Source organism: Caloenas nicobarica, chromosome 12 (genome assembly GCF_036013445.1).
Source record: "Caloenas nicobarica isolate bCalNic1 chromosome 12, bCalNic1.hap1, whole genome shotgun sequence".
NCBI classification, from domain to species: Eukaryota; Metazoa; Chordata; class Aves; order Columbiformes; family Columbidae; genus Caloenas; species Caloenas nicobarica.
In genome coordinates this window covers 20,205,114-20,231,166 of record NC_088256.1, presented here as the reverse complement: position 1 = coordinate 20,231,166, position 26,053 = coordinate 20,205,114, and the positions used below count along the sequence as shown (strand labels likewise).

Here is a 26,053-nt window from a genome sequence, read left to right as displayed (position 1 = left end):
TGTTGTGTGGTCACAGGATTTGTGAGCTGCCTCAGCTGCCAAAATTCAGAATAGTTGAGATGCTCCTGTTCTATTTGGCGTTTTTACTCTTCTGTAAATTCTAGGTCTGCTGGCCTGTGCTGCGCCTGGTTTACCTTTGTGTGTAAATCATTTGCAAAGGTAGCTGTAATTATTGCTCTTGCTAACAGGCTTAGATGAGCACTGGTTTTTAGTCCTCAGCAGTTGTCATATCTGGGCCACGTGCAGTTTGTCTCCCCTGCAGGAAAGGGGTGGGGGACATTCTGTCGCAAATGAGGGCATTTCAGTTAAAATCGGTAATGATGGGGCAGAAGTGTTCAAAGTGATTCCTGTCAAGCACAGTTAGACACGTTTGTTAGAAAATACGTCCTTCAAGTTTATTAGATTGGTGAGGAAAAGCAATTTAATCAGGTTGTTCTAGTACATAAGTAAGATGGGATGTATAGAGAGATGTGATCTCTTTTGCTGAGCTGATGTAGTCATGTAAAATTAGACAAACTTTTTGCATACAAACCTTTCTGCAAGTTGTTAGGAAAACCTTTTTTTTGAGAAGGCAAGTTTACATTAAATGCCTGTGCAATTTTGAAAAGTTATTTTATTTTTATTTTGGTGTGTCCTTTAATTTACATTTCTGTTTCCTTCTCCAAATTATCTTTTCAGTTATAACTTTACATGTGAGATGTACAGAGCGTCTGTTGATCTCGACATTTAATTGTAGTGTTAGTAAAGATAAGGAACGTTGTGTTAACGTTAGTATTTTATTGTAATCTTCATAGGAATTGCAGCTGACTTAATTAAAATTGTATTAAACTCTTAAGTCAGAACTGGGCCAAAGTATATTAAGACAGTTCAGCAGCAAACCTTGCTTTACAAATTAGAAGATACATAGATATGTATGTATTTATGGTGGTGTTGACCTCCAGAGGTGGTATTAATAATCCAAATTATTTTTCCAAAATACTTCTGGTAAAATACAAAATTAAGGTGTTAGCACCTCAATTTTTAAATTTCTAAATTTCATCCAGGCCAGAAAAAAGCCTGTTGCTGAACTATTCTAAACATTAATTTTACAAATAACACCACTTTAATTTGGGTAAATCCTCAGAGCTGTTGTAGTGGAATATAATTGTTTATTAGTAAAATGGATTGTGATGTAAACTCACAATACCAGAAACTTGAAATGAAGTATACAAATTTGAATGTATCGAGCCAGGCTTAGTTACTGTACGTGAGTCAATTCAGTAAGTAGGTCTGTAAAGATTTTGTGCACCCGGTGCCAGGTTGTTATTTCAGGGAACTGTTGCTTAACAGAACCGTCTAGTGCCTTTTCTCAAAGGACAAAGCTAAATACTGTACTGGCTGTACGAGTGGAAAAAACACCAAACTTCTGCTTTAATAATGGGTTAAATGCTGCTTCTTACTTCGTTATGAAATGAAAATGATGTTGTGTAGGAGGGAGAAGGAGCATGTCCTAGTGAATATATGCTTCTTGCGTATTATGTGTGTTGGGGATGTAGTAATTCTGCCTTAATTTTTTCCTTTTTTTAAAAAAAAAAATACTGGTTTTGTAATTGTTAGTCTGTTTTTCCTGAGAAAAACCTTGCTAGACCCTTGCACCTAATAGTAGACGATAGTCTGTTTCCTTAGCAACACTTCCTGAAAGAGAGCAAAGGAAAACACTATAAATGGAGGGACAGTCCTTAGATTATTATTTTTGTGAAAGGAGGAGCACATAATGATGCCCTACCAAAGCTTTTTAAGTAGATTCCGGGTTATCAAATATTGATAAACATTTTACCTTTTTGCTGGGAAAACCAAATTACAGAATATGAATTCTTTGGCACAGGGGAATGCATTACTGTGTTCGATGAAATAAACTTACTCCGAATTGACTATTTTTGAAAGGTAACTGGTTACAAAATTACTACATCTGTATAAAGTGGCTCAGTGAAGTTTTGGAGGGAGCTTTTCTAAGGCTGTTGTAGGTCTGAGGTCTCAGCAGTAGATGTTGGTGTAACTAAGGAAACTGTCCAGAATTAAAATACTTACTTCGTCCTCTTATTTTTAAAAACATGCATTAAAAATTGAGGATTTCAAAAATACACTTCTTGTAAAATGCATGCTTTGAAAAAGCCATGATCAAGCCAAGTAACTTGCATTAGTTGACATAATTAGTGGTATTTTGAATAAATCCGATATTCCTGAAATTTGACTGAATGTGAATGAGTAACTGGGGACAGTTTCTCAGACTTTCCAGGTGGGTTCCAGGGAGGAGCCGTGTCATTTGTGACTCTTTCCCACGACACTCTTGCGTTTCACCTTCTTCCCACACAGTCGCCTTCGATTATGCGAAGAACAGGGTGCGCACCCTGCGAGTTCAAAGACGGGGTTCTAGTCGAGTTGAAACACTAGTTTGGTGGAAGGTCAGATTTATATTTGTCTTTGAATATTACTTGATGGAAGTATTTGGGAGGGAGGGTGGAGTCGGGGGAACGGCCGCCCCGGTTTTCCTAGCAGAGCTCTACTTTGGCCTAACTCCTACTTTGCCATTGCTACTATGGGTACTTGTTGGTACTCCATGGGTTTTGCTCAATTTTTTGATCTTTTTTATATGAGACTCTGAAGGGGAATTTCTTCAAAACATTTCCTAGAAATCTTTTGGAATGGAATTTGCTTTCATTTGAGGTTTCTGGTGACTCGTTGGTTTCTTAAGCATGGGTTGTGGGCCGGGGCTGAAGGACACCAGCCAGGCCTGTGTCCTCACAGGTGTCCACGAAGCGTGTCTGGGAGCACCCACCTTTTAAAGAAAGGTTTTGCGTATTTGGAAACTCTTAGCTAGGACAGAATGGAAGAAGTTGGCATAGAAGTTACCTGCTTCTGGGCAAGTTTCTCTCTCTGACGGTTCTCAGCTTAGCAGCAGATGTTTATTTTTAACACAGAGTAAGGGTCGTTTCCCACAACTTTACTGGTAAGGCGGCGGGGGTGGTGCTGGAGAAAACTGCCCACTGCATATGCTGCCCAGTGCTTATATGTGCTAAATATGAGAAGGATGTTAACGGAGTTTGTCCATTGCTTCCTAAGATGCTGGACATGGAGGTGCAGCAGTGGTACCTTAGATACCTGGCCCAGTAGGAGTGACCTTAAAGGCTTTGTTTGACTCAAGGAGCTACATTTTGGTGAAATCTACTGGTTTAGTACTAGTTATCAGGGATTAAGCTTGGTCAAAGGAAAAAGAATTGTCTCTTATGCTTATAAGCTGTTAAAATCTTTTAAACTCTGCAGCTTTGTGTGGGAGGCCCTGTGGGAAAGCAGGCTCAATTAAAATTTTCAGTCTGTCAGCACCTCCTCCATTTAGGTGTTTTCTGGTGCTTCCTTTTAAGACTGTAGAAAGAAGAAATAGCACGAACTGGGTGTGGGAGACGGGCTCCAAAAGCCCTCGTTATCTCCGCTCACTTTTACACAGCGATGTTGAAGCTTTGGAAGTTGAATTTACCATTTTCCATAGACCAGAGTAATAAGAATTAAAATGCTCTTGCAAGCTGTAGCGGATTTTTCTGATATTTTTAAATAGTACCAACAGATACTTATTTCTAAAAATCATTCCTTTTTGACACTAGGAAGAGAGAAGTTGTATCTTTACAGAGCTGTACAGTTGAGATGATAGAAAAGCTCTTGGAAGAAGTAGTAGCATTTCCACCTAGAAAATGCTGAAGAATGTCTGAAGACATCTCAGCCTGAGCACACTTCATATTTTGAGGTAGCCCAAAAATCTTATAGGCCGCAGCAGGCTGTACTGTTTCGGCTTGGTTTAACTATTCATTTGATGCATTGTATGGGGGAATATACATTTACCTGAAAATAACAGGGGTTTGTTTGTTTGTTTTTTCTTTCTTTTTTTTTTTTTCCCTAACATGATTCTAAAATATCAGGGACAAAAGCACTCCAGGTTTGTCTGTTCCATTTGAGTTGTTGACACACTTCTCAAATTCCGTCATTTTCAGCTGTACTCCATACAAGTGTATGGAGTGATATATATACTCCCTACAAGTGTATATTGCTGATAGCCTTTATTTTAGAAACAGAAATTGAACATCCTTTGATTTCTTAGCTATGTAAATGACAACGTATTGATACAGTTTACAAAGCATCAAGTGCTGTGAAAGTATGTAAATAAACATTTTGCTAGAAATATTTGATGTAGATCCAAAAAGTATTTCTAACTTCACAGATTCCTACTTTTATATGAATTTTCAAAACTTTTAATTAAAACTTTTCTAAATATAGTTGTAATTAAGACACAAAGAATAGCTTTTTGACCGTAGTGGAGAGCAGCTCTTTTGGCCATCAATGCTAATTTCAGTAGGACTGATTACACTCAGTTCTTAAAGCAAGGATATTGGGGGTTGGGAATGATGACATGTGCCTGTGTTTTAAATATAACATGCAGACTACAAAGTCTGTCAGCTCACATGCTTAAATTTAGGTTTGCTGTTCCAGTGCAATGGTCTAATTGTTTTTCTTAGTGCAGATGACTTGTAATAAAGGGTCGGTAGCCAGGCACGCAGTCTCTGAGGCTGGAGAAGGACAGTATATAAATAATACAATAATATAAATAATATTATTTCAATAACTCCTCCCAGAAGCTGGGGAACTCGTGCAGATGTTAAGAACTTGGAGCCTGAGCGCAGCTCCTGGGAACGGCCCCGTCTGCCGGGACCTGCAGCCTTGGAAAGGGCCTTTGTGATCATGGCAATTACTGACGGTTGTGTCAGGATAGGAAATCAGGTCTATCAGACTTGAACCAGCGAGGAAACGTGACTTTGTTGAAGGGAATAATGTTACGCCTTTTATTTTAACTGAATTTTTCAGCTGAGTAAATTAGTTTTAATTTGGATTGATTTGACAGGGGAAAAGAAGAAAAGCTCTTGGTTCTTTGAACAGTACAAGTTTTTGATACTTCAAGTAATTGTAATGACTTACACTTCTGTGATACCACAAACTGAAATAGATCCCAAGCTACCTGAAACGTGCGATTAATTCACCCCTTTGATACATCACAATCAAATTGCCAGTTATATTCTCAGAGTTTTATTCATAAACAAAAGCCAGATTAGAAATGCGTTCACATTGATACATTCAAACAATATTTCTGTTTAGAAGACTCTTCATTTTTTCTCTGTGAGAAAAGTTGCTAGAGCAAGTAACTTAAAAATTAAGCAATTATTTTTCTTCAAATATTGGCTTATATCCTGTTCAACTGAAGTGTCAATGTAATGCCAAAAATATTTAAAGCCAAAATATAACCTGACTCAACTGTATGAAGGCTGAAAGCGATTTGAATATCTCCGTGTAACAGAAAGTTCTGTGTGCATACATATTTTTTTAACAGCTTCAGTTCTTATGAAAGACAATTAAGAGAGCTGCTTCTGTTTTCTCTAGGCCAGTTGCTTCCAGATGCTGTTGTTAAAGCCCAACAGACAGCAGGGTGGTCCTTGCCATGATAAAAAAAGTGCTTGCTGCGAAGAAGGGAAAGGGGAAATGTCATTTTAAAATAACTCGAAGGTCACTGCAACCTCAGTCCTCTAACAGGGCATCACCGCTTTTCACCAGAAATATTTTGTATGCGCTCTGTCAAGAAACTGATGCTGGCTTTGTTTCTGTTCCCAGAAGCTTCTGCATAGTTTGCAAGCTGGTGAGATGGCCCTTTCTCGTTGGTGCTGAGAATGCATTCTGCAGTTTGCTCACTTAGCTGCAGAGGCTTTTTTTGCTCTGACCTAGACTGCTAATCCCTCGCTGCAAAGAGCAGCAGCTGGGCTTTGTCTGCAGAGCCGGCACTGCCTGCAGCCTCGGTCCTCACAGCAACCCCTTCTTTGTTCTACTTTTTCAGTTACTCGGAGGGTGACTTTCTTTTTTTTTGCTCAGAAAACCCTCTTCAGGTTTGTGCAAGTCTACAATGCATGCATTTTTATTTATTTTTTTTACATACAATTTCACAAAACCGTGTGTTTGGCTTAAGTGTTTCTGACATTCAGGACATGAAACATTTTTGAGTTGCTTTTTAGAAAGGTGATGGAACCTATTTCTGTTTAAATATTAAACATTTTATATAGACGTGTTGAATTGTCACTCTAGTGGATATGATTACAAATAAACCAATTTTGTGTGTGTGTCCACATTGTATCCTTGTATGACATTGCTTCAGTTGCTCTTGGTATAATTCCCTCAGTTAAACATGCGTAGCCATGCAAGACGTTCGTGGTAGTTGAAAGCTGAGCTAAGAGAAGAACAGAAGAAACAGTAATTTGCCGGTTTGGGCTTTGCTGCAGTGAATGGGAAAACTCCTACTAACTTCAAAGGGAGAAGAATTTGGCTTGTAGTTTCTCTAAGAAGATATGATGTAAAATATTTAGTAAGCACAAATGTCACATTTCGCTTAATCTCATAGTCAAAGTGTTTATACGTCCATGTTTTTTCTAATAATCTTTATTCTGTAGCTGAGCAGAATTTTCAAAAATATGTAATGCTACTGAGCTAAATGCATTCTTCGAATACTTAAATTATAGTTTTTGAGGCTATAGACAGATGTAGCTGAACCTGAACCTTTTGCCTCTTCTTCGTTTCGGAACTTCCTTTTCATCCCACTTCAGCTGATTTATTTGCTACTCCAGACGTGATTTAGAGTGGAAAACTTACAGCAGGCAGGCTGGGAACTGAACGTGCTGCCAAGCTGAGCGTGCAAAGGTTCTGTTGCTTGGGCACGGTGACCTCAGACAGTGACTTGTGAGTGGCCCTTCTGTAAGATGGGTCAGCTACAGGTGGCATTGAATGTGCCACCCCAAGTAGACAGAATTGTGACAGAAAACTAGCAGGAATAAAGAGATTAAATGGTGACCTTCTCTCATGAGAGAGAGGTGGCAGGGTTGCTAAAAGGAGAATAAGAAGGTGGCTTACAGACAACTTCTTTGTGTGCGGAAGAAGACGAAGGGAAGGAAATGCAGGAAGCAAAGCTTCCAGCTGGAGAGAATGTGTTTATATATCTAAAATGTACTCTGTTTTTAAAATTGGTGGTTTGTAGAGGTATCGAACAATCATGGCTTAATCTGTTAAAGAGATTCACGTATGAAGTAAAGTGAGCAGGAAAATTGTTGAAAAGCCTCGTTTGTTGCTTTCAATAAGGAACTGAGTTTTGTTCTGATGCAGCAATTCTCATGGCTGCATTTTCTAGGATGGCTTCATGATAGCAGGAGTAGGTGTCTAGAACCCCAAATTCTCACGAAATAAGGAGCAGCTGTTTCTTTCCCCGAGGCCTTGTAACACAAGACGTGCCACGAGGGATTGTCTCGTGCCCGTCTTTTTTGCTGCATTTCTAAAAACACTGAGAATGAGCAAGATGCCATGAGCTCATATACCAACAGTCATCCTGCCAGCGCTCGGATTGGCATCTCCGCAGATGTGCTTGCAGGGTGTGTAAGAGATTAAAAGCAGCTGGTTTAAACACAACCCACGTTGAGTTGTGATAGTGATGAAACGCCATCTCTTGGGAAACGAGCCAGGATATTATTCAGTGCCCTGTATTATGAGTGGTCATATTCCAGTCTGTAAGGCAGTGGGGTCCCTGCGTTATTGGCAATTTACGCACTTGTTCAAGAATTTTAAGGCTGGATTCTGTCAGCTTTCTTTTAATTTACCAGACTATATTCATCAATGCCTTCATATTTCAGAATATTTTATTGTCTTAATCTTTTTAATGCAACATTTAAGTAGGTGAACATAATCCTTTTCCTTCTCAATTCAGTTCTTGAATATTTTACCATGCCTTTTGTGTTCCTTATTCTTAACCACATCATATATATAAAATTTGTCCATCATTGTGGTTTCGAAGTCCTGACCGTAAAATATAGTTTCTGTATTTGTGAAAAACAGTATCCAAACTGAGCTTAATTGTAAAAATCCATCCCCAGCATTAACTGTCTTGGTTGGTTTTAGAGTGAATCACATTGGCAACTAATAAAATTTTAACTATATCTTGTTTTTACATAAAAATATAGTTTATATTATTTCTGGTGACAAAACAAGAAAAGGGAGTACTGTCTTCTTCCAGACTTTCAACAGTATAATTAAAACCCTTTTTACAAACTGCGGGGAATCGGGCATGTAGATGTTCAAACTATATTAATGTATTTATATACTATTGCATTGCTGAGACATTTAGGAATGCATTTTTCCACATATGCCTAAGATAAGGCCTTTTAAAGTTCATAAAGAATTTAAAATATTTCATGTTGACTTGTTCTTGTTTTAGAATTGTGACTTGAATGTGTCTTCAGAGAGGAGTAATATTTTGTGAATTGATTAAATGAGGGTTCAATTCAGCAATGAAGTGACCTTAAAGATTTTTGTCTTAACTACAGTATCCGTTTTGGGGGAAAGTGGTGATCTTAGGTCAATATTGAGAGATTTGCTGGAGATGTAAAGAATTCTAGAGACTTCTTTATATGCTCTTAGGGATTTGAGTGCTCAAGCTTACAGTTCTAAATGTGATTGAGCAGTTCATGTTGTTAGTTATCTAAACTTTGCCATCTGCTGGAGAGCCTTTTAGTGACATTATAATTTAATCCAGTTGGAGCTCAGTTAGAGTTTTCTGACTAGTCTGTTATCATGTGTTCCCCAAACAAAAACCTACACACCAAACCCTGGTCAGTTTTGTTATTCATTTTTCAAATAAGCGTCTGGAATGACTGTGACAAGCTTTTGCTGTGTTATGCTGTGAGGTTGGTGTAAGTGCTGCGGATTTTGCTTTTTATGTATCAAACCAAGACATTTCCATGGCAATTGACACCTTTCAGCTTCCCCAATGTTCCCTTGAGTCTGACGGAAAAATTGTCACGCCTTTTTGAATGCCGTTGTCCTCGTTTATCCCAGCGTGGTGGGAGATGCAGGGAGGCCTGAGGGACAACACAGGAAAAGGCAGAAAAGCAGCTGCTGCCTACGAAGCAACTCGTGCATATGCAGCTGCTTTACCTTGCGTGCCCCTGGAGTCAGAAAACGTTCAAGGTCCATGCTGAGCAATCCAGGCAGCTGTTCTGCATGGCTATTCCGAACTGACGTGGTTCAGTTCTACAGGTACGGAGCATATGGGGCAGAGCACTTACAGCTTTTGTGCTACACCCGTGCAAATGTGCAGTAGCTGTAATTTGCGATCAGCTGTGCCTCTCACTTACTGACCTGGGATGTGAAGATTTGGGATTTCGCGTACCTTTGTGCAGTCGTACCTCAAAACTATTACTGAAACTCTGCTACATCTTAAAGTTAGGTTAAGATTTTTTTTTTCCTCAGTGTAATAGGACATAACTGTATAGGAACGCAAAACGATCCCCCCCATGCCCTGCAGCATTAAAACAGTATGAGAAAAATGCAGAGTTTTTCATCTGTTTGTTCTTTATTTGCATTCAAGGAGAAAATGAAGTACTTCAGAACCACAGAAGTGATATAGTGGAAGAATTCTAGCTTCAGGAAACAGTAAGGAAGTTGAAGCCATAGAAACTTGACTCTTATTAATGTAATCAGGACACTACAATATTACTTGGTGGATTTCTTTAGTTCTAACTGCGTTGTATTTTCTGATGAGAGCAGATTGCAGAGCTGTGACTTTTGTGATCATGCTTTTCCACTTGAAGACCATAACAGCACGTCTGCAAAATTCTCTTAAACTTTAAGGGACCACCCCACACAAGCCTTCATTGTTTCCTTGATATATTATAGCAGTAAGAAAGAGAAATTAATTTCAGGCATTATGTCCGCACAGTGTAATGCTATTGTGGCATAATGAGCAACTGGGTTTATTTGGAAGAATCCAGAGTGCGATGGAATATTTCTCTGGGTAATTGTCAGAGCAGCCCTAAAAACATCTTTGTTCTTTTTTTTCTTCTGAAAAGCTCAGTTTAAATTTATGGAAGCCTTAGCTTTTACAGCTTCCGTGGTTGTGAGCTCACTTTTCTTGGGAGCAGTTTTGTAATGCTGAGGAGTTTGACAATTCCCAGCTGGGATTTCGGTAGGTCTGATGGACCCAGCTGAAGAACCAGCAGCCGTCAGCCCTCGGGAGCTGGGGACAGTGTCATTGTGCAGGTGTATTGACAGAGACACAGGCGGGTGCAGAGTCCCTGGAGCATCTCAGCCTGTGTTGGTCCTTCCATATGTGCTGCGGGGTTACCTGAACATGTGCTGGGAGCCGAGGTAGCCGGAGTAAGAAATCAAGGTTAAAATAAAGGTTTGTCTGGGAAGCTTAAGTGCCCCTAGAATTATTCTATAAATACCTCTCTTGTTGATTTAAACAGCTGGTGAACTTGTTTGGGAAAAACCACTGTGATCCCAGAGCTGTATCAGCGATACCAGTGTGGTTTGTATGGGTGGCACAATGCACGTGTGCGCACGCACAAAAATACTGTTAAGGCTATAATTGAAGCCATTAAGTACTTTTCTACTTGTGTCTGTGCTCCATATCAAACTCAGTATGTATTCAAGAAATTTTTGAAGATGTCCGTAACCCTTTGCCTCCACGCTGTGGTGCCTTAGTGACTGTGGGATTGCCCGCTGGAACTGCTGCTGCACAAGTGCAATATCAGTGAGTTCATACAGCACGAGGAACAGGTGGTAGAAAATACTGACGTATTCAGCAAAACTGAAATAAGCAATGATGGAGAAACAGTTGAGTGCCGTATATCCTAATTGTCTTCGTTTAGGTTTCAGAAGCACTCCAAAGAAAATACCTGAATTGTTGTGGTTCCCTGCTGCCCCCCGCCCCCCTTTGCATTTGACTAATATTTACATTAATGTTTTTATAACTTATGTCTCTCAAGAATTTCCAGGTCAATGACGAAGTGTTGACAAAAATCTCGATGTACAGCCATAAATACATACCATTTTTAATACAGCTTTTGTTAACTTCCCCTGTCTTGCAATATGTTTTTTTCAGCACTGTTGCTGAACGCAGTCCCACGGAGTGGGGGTGGTTGAGGCTTTGCTGGGTTCTGTCACCACCAGCAACAGCCACGTCTGTTTGATTCCAGACCACGAACCATTTTGATGTGACTTGTATGAACTCACCACACTGGGTGTGTTGTCGCAGATACAGAAATGAGGGTGTCCCGGGGGTGGGCGACCCTGCCTTGTTCTGCATGAAGCTGCTGCTCCGATCCAGAACCTTGCACTTTTTATTCTTATTTTAGCATGTCTTAGATTTAGGTGAATAATTTTACCAACCAAGAAGTTTAGGTGTCTTGATTTGGGGAAACTTCCTAAAGGTAAAGTTTTTAGATCTGTTGACATCTGAATTCAGAAAAAGCTTCCAAATGTAGTTGTTCTCATCCCTGTTGTCTGAGTCGGAGAGGAGATCTGGAAACCACTGAAGTGAGCAAATAATGGTTCCTCTCTCTTTGGTAGATGGTTCTTTTCTTCCTTGTCAATCAGCGATCTGAACTGGTAATAAAAACTCAGTATATTGCTTTGTCCTTCGGGATACGGTGAACAAACCAAAGTGTTTTCTCAGGAGAATGTTTGAAGTACAACACTGTCAGCTCGTTGTTATCTCTTTGTTGCTGGATCTGCTCTTAATACATATTAAGCATTTTTTTTAATTGGTGTATCATATTAACGTCTTCTGTAGCATTGTTATGCCATCTGCAAGAAGTCTGACAATATTGAGTGCTGTGTAGTTTAACTAACTAAATAAAAACGAACAAAAAATCCACAAAAATTAAAACAAACGATGAAACCAAGCACACACACACAACCTGAATGACTCTCGGTGAATACAAACCAAGCAGATACGATTGTAAAAGCTGCAGCCTTGGTGATACCAACCAGTTAACAAATTTCACGCTTGGGAGAGAGTTAAGGCATTTTGGAGGACATACAGACAGCTTATTTTAGGTACTTCTGGCTGCCTAAAGTAGAGACTTAATTGTCCTATCTAGCCAATGAATGGAGGTTGCCTTTTCTACTGGGCCTTTCTAAACAATTTATGTATGTGCTCTCAGTTGGCTTTTAGAGGAATAGTATTCTTTTCAAAGCTAAAATAAACATCTAAAACAGTATCAGAATGTTCGCTCTTCCTATTAAACTCCATGTCTGAATCCCAACAGAGGTCGGGAGACACTTTCTGCCATACCGCAGCCTCGTGGACTGCAAAAAACTTGATTGAAGAGCCCAAATGACAGATCAATATTTTATTTCTCCTACCATTACTTGCAGCACTGTGCTAAGAACTTCAGAGAAGTATTTCCAGTGTGCGTTCCTTTTTTATACCCCGTGGCTGCCCCATAGCAACATAATGTGCAGGAAGTAGAAATATTGTTCTTTCCCTTTCTGCCTCCCAAATGTAAGGGAGGGTTCAGGAAAAACACGTCAGTTGTTTTGTTTCCTGGAAATTTTTCCAGTCTGACCAAAAAAAAAAAAAAAAAAAAAAAGAAAAATCCCACCACTATATAAATAAATTCTTTTTCCTTGCATTCAAGTGATTTGATGTATGTAAATCACTCCTTGAAATCTCCATGTAAGTTGGCAAAACTCTGCTGGTCATAAATAGGAGTTGTTAGAAGGCTGTCGTGGGCTGTGTGAGGCTGGCTGATCTCTCATGCTGAAAGCTGGGAGAATTTTATTCATAATAATTTCAGTTTTTGAAGAAGAGCACGCTCTGCCCTGGTTTTCTGGCTTAAAAATGAATTGCAGATCGTGACTTGGAAGCTGCTGGTTTTTTCTGCCGTCTGCCAAACTGAGTTACGATAGCTGACTTTCATTAGGAAACCACTGGTGAGCTGCTTAAGTGTTCCTTAATTTCTTCCAATTGAAGTTACTGAATGAAAAAGTAAAAATCTTAACCAGCTTCGCTGACCAGTAACCCAGCGATGGGAAAAAAAAAAAACCCAACAAAACCACCATAGATATATATACACACACATATACATCCACTTTGTTTCTTTCTGAAACTGGGGTACCAAGTGTCTCTTGCTGCTGTCATCTTTTTGCTGTTATCTGAAATGCAGTGAGTTTGCCACTCATGAATTTCAGGATGTTTTGAATTAATCAAAGAGAAATATCGAGGCCCTTTGGGCTCAGTTTATTGACATAGGGCCATTTCTTTGTTAAATGCGTTTTCTAAGGTAATTTCGTTAAGCACATTTTGCCCAGTGAAGGAATCAAAAATCTGAGGGTTGTACTTATGAGCTAAATGAATAGAAGTTTTCAGAGCAGATAGAATCAAAGTCCTTTCCATCCCATGTAAAAGCAATGCCAACGTACTGTTTATCAGAAGAGGGTAATAATTTGTAAAATGAGATCTTTAGCCTGTTTTTCACAACTCTATTGATGATATTTGAATAACTGTTTACATGCCAAAAAAACGTGGTTTGGTTTAGCCATGTTCAATATCGGAAACTGGTTAATAGAAAATTGACTATAGCAGAATAAGCTAAAAAAGCAATGGGAAATTTATTTTTTCTTAATTGGATTAATTTGATTAAATGTATCAGTTCTATTTTGATTGATCCTCTGGGAGCCACGTTTCTACACGGTCGGCCGAGCAGATGGGGAAAGAGAAGCTGTCACGAAAAGGAGATTTTGAGGAGTTGGGGATCTTGGATTCTGTTCTCGGTTCTGTCACTGACTCACTGCGCAAACCCCCATCGCATGAGTCACATCGTGGCTCTGCCTCATTGACACGTCCTAGAAAAGTGAGTTTCGCTTGTATCGTGCCCAGGGTTTGACAGTTGCCTTTGTATCTCCTTCCCCATGTTAGGGTTAAACCACCAAAGTAATTTCCAGTTAACATAGAAAATTGGATCCAGTTTTGTGTAAACTCTCTATCCAGTTTGGGTCTGTAGATGTGACTGTCCCCAAAAAGGAGGTTTAGTGAGAAACTTCATTTTTAATTAATTAATTCATTTAATGTCTTCATTCATCTACACTTAAATTCTTCTTTACTACTTTTGATACTTATATACCATCAAACTTTTTAAAAGGATCCTTTAAATTTGACGACAAAGATTTTCAGGCACTTCTAAACTGAGTAATGTAGTTCTATTACTATTTGTTATTTCCCAATTTGTGTCCTGCTCTTTGTTACCCATCTGCCACATCACATTTAAGAGCCGTGCTTTTCTAAAGCATTTTTGTAGACTACAGAAATTACAGCTGGACACCACAATGATGTATTGCATGTATTTCAGGTGATTCCGAGCGCTCCTCTGGTGGTATTTTACAAAAACAAGATGTAGTCTTAAGGAATATAAACCTTAGTTTTATCTTTTGCCAAACTGCATGCTCTCTGTTGTGGTAATTTCCTTTCATTTAAATATTTTCAGTGTCTTTAAAGCGTTTGCAAGCTTTTCTATATCCCAAATACAAGGAGGAGTGGAACATGGATAATTAATTCATTGAAAAACATTTCTGGAGAGGTTATGGTCAAACAAACATAATTTAAAGAGAAGCTGAGATTTCTATAGAATGGCTCAACTGAAGAAAAACTGATAGTCGAGTAACACTTTGTTTTGATTTGGGTTTTTTTGTTTCGTTTCCTTGACGGGCAATTACTCGATCTTAGCAGGACAGCCAAGATTGCATAAATAAAGTGTATTTAACGAGAAGGGCTGTGCGTGTCTGTGCATGCATGTTGTGTCTAAAAATAATTTTCTTTGAACAGGATTCAATTTTGAGTTTGCCTGCTTCGCTTTTGACATGGACCAGAACTCCATGTGGCACAGCTAATGTCCTGTTACTGGCCAGCCCCAGCTCGCCTTGCTTGGCCCTGCTGCTCCTCCCTGCCATGTACTTCCATTTCATCAGCAGCAATGGATGGAAATTGGTTCTGGGCATTAAAGAATCAAGAACAGATGGTTTAGAAAATGCCTTTAAAATGAGTATTTTTTATTTAAAAGTCGTTTTGAACTCTGCCTAATTTTTTCAACTTATTTTATTAATTATTTCCTCTTAACGTTCCTTAATTCTAAGTCTAGCAGAAAAATTGTGGAGTTATTTTTTTTTAAAAAAAAAAACCTGGTATCTAATATGCCAGATTTTGTTCCTTAAGAATCCTTTTGTGTTTCTAATGGAAGAACATGGCACTGAGTTAAGATTGTAAAATCACATTCTAATACTACTGGAATAGTGGTTCTGTCAAATAGACAGAACAAAGTCTCCTCTACTAATCAAGAATGTTACACAGTGACTTTCCATTCTGAACAGCTCAGACCAGTAACAAGGTTTTTGAGGAAAACAAGCCTCTATTTATCTTGTCTGTACTTGATGCTTGCTTGGGGTTGGTCACCAAGAGGCACGCTGATGTGAAAAGCGAGGCAAAAATCTGAATTTCCATACGTACGTCTTCGTAGAGTGTCCGAAGCATATGGGAAGTGCCAAACCGCTACTTCTAGAAACTGATGTTCTTCTTCTCAGAACAGGAGCAGTGAAGGAGAAGCTCCCACGAGCTTTTTCATCCTTGGGAAGGGCTGAGATCTTGCTTTCCTGACACATCACGTGGGGATTGATCCCCTGCTCACAACGTTTGGGTATAAGGATAACGCTGAATTCTGTCTCTAATGACGTACGTGTGCTGCTAACCGAGCGTTAAAAACCGCAAAAATGGAAACAGGTGATCTGTGGAGAGATGATGGGAAGCTCGTCTGCTCTTAGGATTTCCAAAGGTATCTGGAACTGGCTTTGGAGTTGCAACCACAGTAGTAATACAAGAAGGATTGAGAGGACAACTCTTACTCATACTCTAATATACGGCACTTAAAAGCTAAATGTTTCCTAGTTTTGAAGTAGTATATGACACACTTAGATCGAACTCATGAGGGCAGGTTTATTCAGTTTTAAGCTAGTTGTTCTACAACTAGCACTTGATAAAATCGCTGAACAGTTTTAGTTTCATAAGTTTTGCATTAGCATGCAGAACGTTTCACGCGTAGCTCACCAGTTCAGATAAATGCTTTCTTGTTGGCGTCTCCTTCAATATGTTTTGTTTCAATTGCTTATTGTTTGTCAACACAAATTTCTCCAGGTAAATTTTGGTTTTATGTCTGTATTGAGAGAGACAAAGCTGATTTGAAAGATGAAAACGTATTGGGGTCTGAAGACAGGGAAAGGAGAAAGGGAATAGCAGCAACATTCCATATGGAGCAGTCACAGCGGTGTCTGAGACGCTATCTATCAATACACAATATTTTAGTTATCGTGAGGTAGTTACATGATAGCAAGATATTTGTGCCAGTGTCATATTGTTAAATAATGGAATTAGCCAGCTGAGCTTGCTGGTCAGTCTGTAACATTCACTGCATTGCTCTGCTTTCACTAAAACTGAACTTTGTTTGTGGATGCCTGAGGTTTGGGTGACTTTCTGTGCCTTTCTGTGCCTTTCTGCTTCCACTGTGTTGGCGTGAAGTTTTCATATGGCAGCTTTTCACCAATATTCAAATTTGTCATGATTCACCCACCTTGTCTCGTGGTATTATCTCAGCATTTGAGCAGGCCAGCTGAGATGTGCCTTACGCCTGTGCTGCGTGATACTTGTTTCTGTAGAACTACAAGTAGGTTAAATTAGGCTGGTTTCCCGTCGGGCAATGTCAGTGCAGCAGATCTTCAGGGAATGGGAATTTTCCTGAGGCTTTTACTGCTAACATTACTGGGATCACACTTGCAACCCGTTTGTGCTTCAAAAAGTTGAACTTCACAAGTGCAGTTTTAGTAAGAGGAATTCAAAGTTGGATAAATTCCTAGTATCAAGTTGTGCAAAAAAACCGCAGTTTTTTGAAGGTTGTAAGTTCTTAAAATATGGGCAAGGTTTTGCATTGTAAGATTGTTGCATAAATTATGAAAAACAGGTTTAAACAAGTGTTGGCAATATCTGTGCATACAGTTGTTTTGCAAGATAACTGAATTTGTTGTTTCTGAATTGAAATAAGGCTTGTCTCTCTGGGTGCTTTTCAGTAGTGCATTCACATCGGTTGGTGATACGGTAGAGGTGGAGCAAACCTCAGGGAAATGAGCAATTTGCACGTATGCAAACTCATTGGAGCAATGAATTTTAAAAGGATTGGGGTTTCTGAACATAATTTTTTAGTTTTCAGTAAAAGGTGAGGTAAAATATTAAGAACGTGTATGCATGTCCTTATTAAATAACCTGCGAGGAGCATGTGAGTGCAGAGGTACCACCTCTGCCTCAAAATACTGAAGCCATAAGCAGCTGGATTCCCAGAGAGCATTCCAGGAAAGTACCCCTGGATATTCACCGTGTTCTTCCATTCATTCGTTTTGCTAACTGGTTGTTAATATGAGGCTGGACGGACTTTTAGTTTGAGCTGTCCCTGTGTCCAGAGTATTCTCCCTTTATATTTATATGTATATGTATATAATTTCCCGTATGTGGAGGGATATGGAGGCTGAATGAGCTGTTTGTATTTTCATACGTTGCCGTTCCGCTGCAGCTCTATGAGTTGATCTGTGATGTTGCTCCGGGACACCAGGCGACGGAGGATGGTTCCCAGAGTTCTCAGGCTACCTTTGCAAATCCCATCAGCCGCACCTTGGAGAACGCCGTCTTTGGATACATCCTCGGTGAAAGGCATTGGTTAAAGACCGCAGGCGTTCTGCTTTAAATCTCCTTAGTGTTCCCAGTTCTTCCCAGGCCTGTGTGCCTGTCTGTCCTACAGAAGTGTCAACAGATTTTTCTTGGCTAGTTATTAGTGGCCCAACACCTTCTCTCACTTCTATGGCAGCTTCGCCTGGGGTTGCCTAGAGTTATCCTAAATAATGGGTAGCATAGTTAAGTGTTAGTTATATCACGAATTTGTCTTCATAATGCAAATCTAAATTTCTGACCTATTTTGTAATGTAAAAATACCAAAGCTTGGAGAAGAGCTTCTAGTCTAAATTCCACTACTGTGTTCTTTTTTGTAATAACTGCAAAAAAAGTTTCCTCCCCGCTGTCCCAGAAAAATAAAGGTTCTATTTTAACTCTTCAGTGTATGGTATTAATTCGTGATGGGAAGCTATTTCTGGTTATAGATATGATGATTTCCTTTCGCTAAACTTTACCTTTTTTTTTGCTTATGCATCCTTATTTGGTCTGTTCTATAAAATAGTGGTATCTGATGCAGAGACTTCAGCCATATGCTGAACGCCATGTCCACGGCTATAATTATATCAGCTAATGGCAACCACTGGCTATATGCCAAGTGAAACAAATCAAGATCGAATTGTTAGATGAAACAATGAGAGGCATGAAGAACTTGGTAGGACTTCAGTGAGTCTCTAAATCGTAAATTCTCTTTACTCCTCAAAAGGCTCAGTTAGCAGATCACTGTTTCTGTTGGAGATGAGCATGTTTGTATTCATAGATGTCATATTGCAAATCTTAAGAGAATAAAAAATGATGAGAAACCGTACTCACTTTAACCTTCCCTTTTCCAATTTAACTGGTTCTTAACCAAACTTACCCGAGTAGGTTTTTGCAGACGTTCTTACCCGTGGTGCCGCTCGCTGTCTGTTACCGCTTGGTTTTTGGAGGTGTGCTGGAACGCGCACTCCGGGCCCCTCTCCGCAGTGAATTCTCCCCAGTCGGGGCGCGTGCGTCTGTAGAACGGTGCGGTGGCCTCAGGATCAGCCGAGCTGTTCGCAACCTTCCCTCTTACTAATCATGACCTCCGCTGTGCAGAACATCTTCACGTCCTGTAGGTTTACGGGTCTGTAGAGCCCTTGGGTGTTTTTACCTTTTTATATTCACCTTTGCCAGTCAGCATGAATATCATAATTTTTTTTGAGAATATTCTGCTTGTTTGGATTTTTTCTGCTGAATAATTAAGTTCTACAGTTTGATTACTGTATTACACGTTTGATTATTGCAGTTGTATAGTTTAATCCTTTTTGAAAGGGATTTATTAAATTGCAAGTAGAAGAGCTATTGCTTCTATAACTTTTTTCCGAAAACTTTCCGCTGCTTTATTAATAAGTTTGTCACATTAGCAAAACCAGCTCAGGAGGGAACGACCCTCCGAATCGCCACCAGCCAAAAGCTGGAACACGTGTCTAAGGAAAAAGTTGGGAATGTTGCTCAGTGTGTTTCACTGGCAATTGGATTATCAAGCTAGTCACCATTTCATCAGGATTTTTTTTTTTGTCCTTTGTGCTTTTCAGTTGATTTGTTAGATCCTTGAATTAAAAAAAAAAAAAAAATCCTTTGAAATTGTGTTTTGTCTTCAACAGTGCCCTTAAAGATAGTCGCTTCCCCCCAGTGACGAGGGATGAGCTGCCACGGCTTTTCTGCTCAGTGTCTCTACTCACTAACTTCGAAGATGTCTGTGACTACATGGACTGGGAGGTAAGGACGTCAGATACCTTTGTAGAAAAGTACTTTGATACCATGAACATCTCGAGCAGAAGTCACACCGTTTAAATTCTCTGCATGTATTTAGTCTGGTTGTTACTGTTTTGCACTCTACACATTGTTCTGTGCACAGATTCAAAAGATCCTTTTTGACAGAACTGTCATCACCTTCAAAGTGTGAGCTATGAAAATGGAATAAAGTTGTATTTTTGCCCACTTGGGCACTCAGGGTAGGAGTGCTCTGCACAGCTGTATTTCTGCCCAGGCCTCCATCAAGCCAGGTGTTTGTCGATGGTGTCCTGAGCCGCTTTAGCAGCACAATGAGTTACAGAAAAACAGATCAGTGTGGTGATCCTGGAAAGAGGATGTTCCAGGATGAAAGTTCACGCTCCGATTATGCTTCGGGAAACGAGCACTGCAAAAAATCGCCGTCCCAAACCAAGCTGCCTTATTTAGCGTGTAGGAGCGAGCTGTTTATCTTGCCCCAAACCTGCTTTGCTTTCGGAGCGAGTGGCCCACACAGACCCCACCAGTAAATCTTGTTTTCCTTTGCTACTTCAGCGTGGAGCTGAATCTGGTTTCATTGTTAGGGTCTAGGAAACCTGCACGCATTCTCTTGGAACAGCAGCCTAAAAGAGATTAATAGGCAAATGCTGCTTTTAGCATTATTCTGGGAAGGTTCACTGAAGGAAGTGTTATGCTATATTCTTCTGCTTTTTCCCAAATTATTTGGTATTAGACACTTGCAAAAAAACCAAGTTACTGGAGTTAAGCTGAACTCCTCATCTCAGTCAGCGTGACTGTTGTGTTGCAGTTTGAGCCTATATTTGAGTGGACATAAGAAAAAATTTGAAATTGTCATATATGATAGCAGACGTTATCATGCCAGAGACACCACCCAAGTTACAGTTTTTCCCTTTAATAATGACTTAGCCCTACTAAATATTTAGGATTTCCTAACAGAAAAAGAGGCTTTCTATTGCATTCACACATCAAAAATGTATATTGGATAGAAGTTTCATTTGTTGTTAAAATTGTAAGAGGCTCCACTGTATCAGAAGGGTGGTATCCAGCCGTAACCTCGGCATTATGAATTTTACAGTAGCTGAAAGTCTTAATTAAAATGTGTTTCCTTTTCACTTCATAATGACAAGGGCGTCTTACTCGCTGATGGGTAATTCTGAATGAGATGAGTGTAATTTGCCTTTGGGGTTTATCAGCATTTGCACCATAGTCAGAATTATTCATTTTTTTTATAATGTCAGACCAGAAATCAATCTGAGCTGAAACTGTGTGTGCATTCTCAACCAGAAACTTTTTTTAGAGTAGTTTGTCTTGTCACTGAGCTGTTACTTTAAACAATGTTTTTGAGTCATCAAAACTGCAGTGACTTTTAATACTAAGCCAAGCTAGAAGTCAAAATTAAAACTAAGTGGACTTCTGGTAGTAACCGTTGTGGTGTTATCAATTCAATTGCATTTATTATAATTTATTAAAAATCAGACTATGAATACACTCAGAAAATCAGACTATGAATACACTCAGAAAATGTTTCTTTAAAAGTGCGAAGTGCGTAATGAAATGACATTTAGCTCTTTCCATGTGGTAGTCTATAAATATTATTAGATGCTGCTTTATTCTCTCAATAATAAACTTCTAAGATGACCAAAATATGAACCCTTAAAGAGAAGCTGAAACCAAATCCTGAGTTCAAAAATCTCTCCCTTGGAACGACCGGTTTGAACTTCGTTCCTTGGGAGACTTGGATTCATAACTTTAATACTTGCATGAAACAAAGGAGGATTTTACTTTCCATGTCCTTTCTGCATCTTGTGACAGAATCCTTGAGACTTCAACAACAGGGTAAAGCAGCTTCCTGCAGAACTGGCTTGCTCAGTTCTGCCTCATTTGATGGATTCTCGTGATTCTGCTTATTGGAAAGCCCTGGCTTAGGAGGGAAGAACGGAGGGGTCAAAAATAGAATAATCCTTGTGTTGTCCATTTGCTTAGTTCTCTCCTATTTCATTGAAGGTTTTTTAATGATAGGTTTTTAAACCTCTAGCAAATTCCTAGGAATTCTGAAAACTGGTTGCAAAGCAGGTTCTGTGATTAGGTTGTCTGGTTGTTGGTTTTTTGGGTTTTTTTCTATAAGTGAAACGTGTGTCTCAAGTGATTGTATCAGTTGTGGATGGTCCACAAGCTTGCCGTGCAAAAGGGACCGGAGGGTGTATAAACACGAGAAGGATAGAATTTGTAAATGTTAGTCCTGAAAAGAATGATTTGCCGTTGTTTGTGCCCGTCAGTGCTCATGTCACTCATGTTTCTTTGAAGGCAGCTGCAGTTACGCAATATTCATGCAAAAAGACATTTCAGGTGTCTCGAGTATGACGTAAAGAGCGATTCGGCGTCTTTCAGCTCGTATAGAGCTCATTTCCCATTCATGCTGGAAACCCTCAGCCTGGTGAGGAGCTGATTCAGCGTCCCGCTGAGTCCCCGTAGTGCAAAATTGCCAATTGAGACAACTCGGTGCTCTGGCGACTGAGAGACAAGAGCATTTGAAGACACGGCTCAGGAGTGTCTCCTGGATCCTGAAGCGCAGAGATAGATCTTCTTTTCTCTGATGAATGAATTCTCTTCCCAAATGAAATTAATTAGTATTTCAGTTGTAAAAAGCAATGTGAGATCCTTTTCCAGGAGCAACTTCAACCAAGTAAACAGGAGATCTGAGCGAATTGACTGCTACAAGCTCCTACAGGATTTTTCAAATTGCTGCCATTTCCAGCTTTCATAAAGCTAACGAGGAGAAAGTACAAACCTTTAAAGGACCACTGCAGTGCCATGGTTCATGGGAATGCTTCTTAAAATATAATTCAGCATTCTTACGTACCTGTGACGTGCTATGGAGGGCAGCGCGCTGTGGTTGTTGAAGGCACGCGGGGCTTTGGGACGGGCAGCGGCGTGCAGGAGCTGCTCTTCGCTTCTGCAGCCAGAGCCCGCGGGGCTCGCTGTGCTCCCCACGCTGCCGGGCTGGAGTTTCGCAGCCTTCCCGTCACGAAGAAATGGGCAACGGGGGAAACTCTTAAGATGTGTTTCTTTTATTGATAGGACTGCTCTTCTATTAAAGATCAGGTATCGAAGGACTATTCGGGAGATAAGTCATAAAGACGAGTTATTTTTAAACACATTTGATATGGATAGCAAGCATTCCTTCCCCGCATAAACTCAGCTTTATCCGTAGTTACGTTCTCCTTGAGCTCATCTTTTTGATCTGTCCTTCTACCACGTCTTTTCTTTCCTGCACAAATTTGAGTTCCCGCCTCAGGATGGCTCCGATTTTGCTGTGGATTCGAATGCCGGTGTGTTTGCCCTGGGAATGGTGTGTGCAGCCAGCAGCGCCCCGGAAGACGAACACAGAATTCCCAGCTGGAATAGATCGCTGCAAACTATCACGCGCTGGGTCCTTTAGGAAGAACTTGTGAAGTTTCTGAGTCTGCAGCGGCAAATGATTTAATGTGTCTCCTGCACGCCGCTTTTCCTAGAAATATGCAAGGGAAAAGCCAAGTGCCTCTACTCAGTCCCTCTCTATTTCGTATTATAGCAAATGAACAGGTTTTTTTTCCCATTAATTAAGAATTTGTGGGGAGTTTTGCTAGAAGGTAAAGCCTGTCTTTCTAATTCAGACCCTCTTCTCATTTTTTTTAATTAAAACAACATTAAAATGATGATTGTATGTAATTATAAGAAGACACCTTTTGGAAAACAATACTGTAATTCCAACAGGGTAATAACTAACTAGAATTGACTAGAATTAAGCGGCTCTTCCTTAAAGTACCCAGAAAGAGATCTTTGCCCTCAAGTTGCTCTTCTTCAGTAAAGTAAAATCTGCAGAATTGTACCCGCTTGCTGTGTTGACACAAAAGGCACTGGTTTAAATATTAGCTTAAATAGTGTAGCCAGTAATGTTGACTGACAGGTGGCCTTTCATTGTTGGCAGAGTTATTATAGTACATTTAGGAGCTGTGGAAATTCTTTCCTTCCTGCAACTGCCGCAGCAACTCTTGCATCTTCTGTTCCTCAGAACAGAGAAGAAACAGCCTTGATCTCAATATTTTATTCTCTTTGGGTGATATTCAGTGATTCCATGTATGTAAATAAATGATTCATTTAAAAAAAAGCATGCTTGTCATGAAGTAGAGAGCATATCGCCTGAGGAGTCTTTTGCCTCTCTTATTAAATCAGAATGTAATATTCAAGCCCTACTAAAGATGATCAGAAGCAAGTCAGCCTATTTGTTACAAATGTCAGGCTGAAAAGCTGTAGAATCCAGCTCATAAAAAGTGGGGTCGGCTTCCAATACGTAGCAATAGTGGCTTGCCCTGCAGTGTTCCATTGCAGACAACTGTGCGCAGCTGTTCCCAGAGCACCGCTTGGGTAAAGGGAGAGTCACCGTGTTCTGCGGAGTCACAAGGAACACGGTACAAGTTACAGACCGGCTTGTTTGTTTGACAATGTTTGTAGCTTGCGGCTGTTCAAAGATGGAGCCGACAAACCGCAAGTCAGAGAACAACATCATTTCTTCCTCTCAGTGTGGTCAGAGAGTCGATACAAGAGAAGAGATTTGTAAACCGTGTTCGGAACTTCGAGTCAGAACAATTGAACATGAGAGCTGCTTGAACTTTGTTTTCGGGGTGGGTTTTGGAACAATTTTTTCTGAGCCCAACTGAGATAGATACACAGAGAGAGCGACAGGCAATAATGGCGCAAGTGCCAGAAGCGCTTGGCAAAACAATAAATGTGGGGGGGGGGTGTTTCCCCCCATCCCGAGGTGTCTGTAAATAAATGATTCATTCAAAAAGAATGCGTATAAATGAATATGAATGTGTATAAATACACAACAAATCCTAAAGTCCTGTTGAGGTCGTTTCAGAAGTAAAATAGAGAATGTAGTTTAGTGCAATCCTTAGATTTAGTGAAAGACGTGTGCTTTTTAGTGGACACTGTCACCGGACCTACTTGTAGGCAGCCTCTGGCCACTTACAGTTGGTATCACAAGTCCCGCATGCGTAGTATACAGTGTTCCGTGCTCTAAAACCCTAGAGAAATATTGCCGTTGGAGGAGATTGGCTTGCTGCCTTTCGAAGTCTCTCCTTATCTCCCTTTCCTGTCCCGCTGGGACCAGCGTCAGTCCCCGGTTGCTGTGGGGGCTGCCGGGGCGCTGGCCTTCGCGGCTCAGGTTCCCGGCTGCAGCCGCTTCCCTGGGAAACGCTCACAGATGAGACAGAACGTAACCTCCGTCTGCAGAACGTTGTTTGGCTTGTTTTTCTGAACCGCACACATCTTGTTATTCCACAAAAACTCGGCTGTAGTGCTGAGCCCGGTAGGGAAGCCGGTTACCGGCCTGTTAACACCCCTCAGCTCCCGCCTCGGAGAGCGATATTTGGGGAAATCTCAACGGAGTTTTCGTCGATGCAGGAATGTTGGTCTCTTGAGGAAGACAAAATCCATTCCAGCCTGTGCCCGTGCCAGTCTTAGCATGGATCAGTCTTATTTTGCTCGTGTGTAGCTTCGATTTGTTCGACTCAGGCCTGGTTTTGATTAACTGGAGCTGAACAATGAGGAGCCGTTTGAGCTGAACAGTGAGAAGCCGTTTGAGCTGAACAGTGAGAAGCCGTTTGAGCTGAACAGTGAGAAGCCGTTTGCGCTGGACCGAGAGCCCTGCTTAGTTCTGCCGCTGGAATTCCTGCTGCACAGAACGCGAGGACGTCGTGTTGCCTTATTCATTTTGCTCTACATCTTTTTCTTCTACAGACATGGGCCTAAAAGTCCATTAGAATGGTTAATGGGGAGCACCCGGTGCAATGCAGTTACCCACTGTGAGACTGTTCATCACACTGAACACCCCACGAGCGCTGCTGGTTCTTGCTCGGGAGCGCTGCGCGATCACTGTTCTGCCAAACAGTTGTGTGGAATTTAGAATCTAATATTCTGCAGGATTCGAAGGTGTGCAGGACCTGCAAATATTTGATCTTAGTGCTTAGGCGGTTGAATATAGACAGTTACCAAATCAGCAGCTGCAGAAACTTCCCGTTCTTGGAATGAAGTGGGTGAGCTCGTGTGAGCTGCTGACGCGGGCTCGTTTCGCCTTCAGGCCCTTTGGGTTCATAGTCACATCATCTGAGCGTACAGATCTCATCTCTCTAGTGATTATATATCCATGTTATGAAAGACAGATTTCGGAGTGTTTGGTAAGGAAATGTCACATGAAAATCTGCAGTGATTTGAATTTGTTAGTCTCAAAGTAATTTCTCCTATTTAAGAAATATTAGGTTCCCGGGGAAAAATGCTTGAGGCCATGGCCAGCCACAAGAGACGCTTCCTCCTGGTTCCCCGTGCTTATATCATGTGTAAAGATTATCAAGATTAAAAAATAAAGTCCTAATGTAAGTCACCATGATAACCGAACAAGTGGTAGAGCTTTGTAACCATTCCTGATTTGGTCTTGACTGTTGTGCAGTTACAGTAAAATAGGTTGTCACTGGAAAAAACTGGGTTTGGATTAATTTGTGTCCAAAAAGAAGTGCCATACCAAATAACACGATACGCTTTTAAAGAAACTGTTCATCTCTACATACGGTGTTGGGAACTTTGGATTTAAATGGA

The 26,053-nt window shown here is 40.4% G+C and overlaps 1 protein-coding gene across 2 annotated transcripts in view; it reads left to right on the top strand.

Moving 5' to 3' along the window:
• The window catches only part of AMMECR1 (AMMECR nuclear protein 1), a 100,881-nt gene that overhangs the window by 65,698 nt on the left and 9,130 nt on the right, over positions 1–26,053 (top strand). For both annotated transcript variants that reach the window (XM_065643312.1, XM_065643313.1), the window contains one exon: positions 19,273–19,387. In XM_065643312.1, coding sequence (XP_065499384.1) covers positions 19,273–19,387 — 115 coding nt within the window. The remainder of the gene's footprint in view (positions 1–19,272; positions 19,388–26,053) is intronic.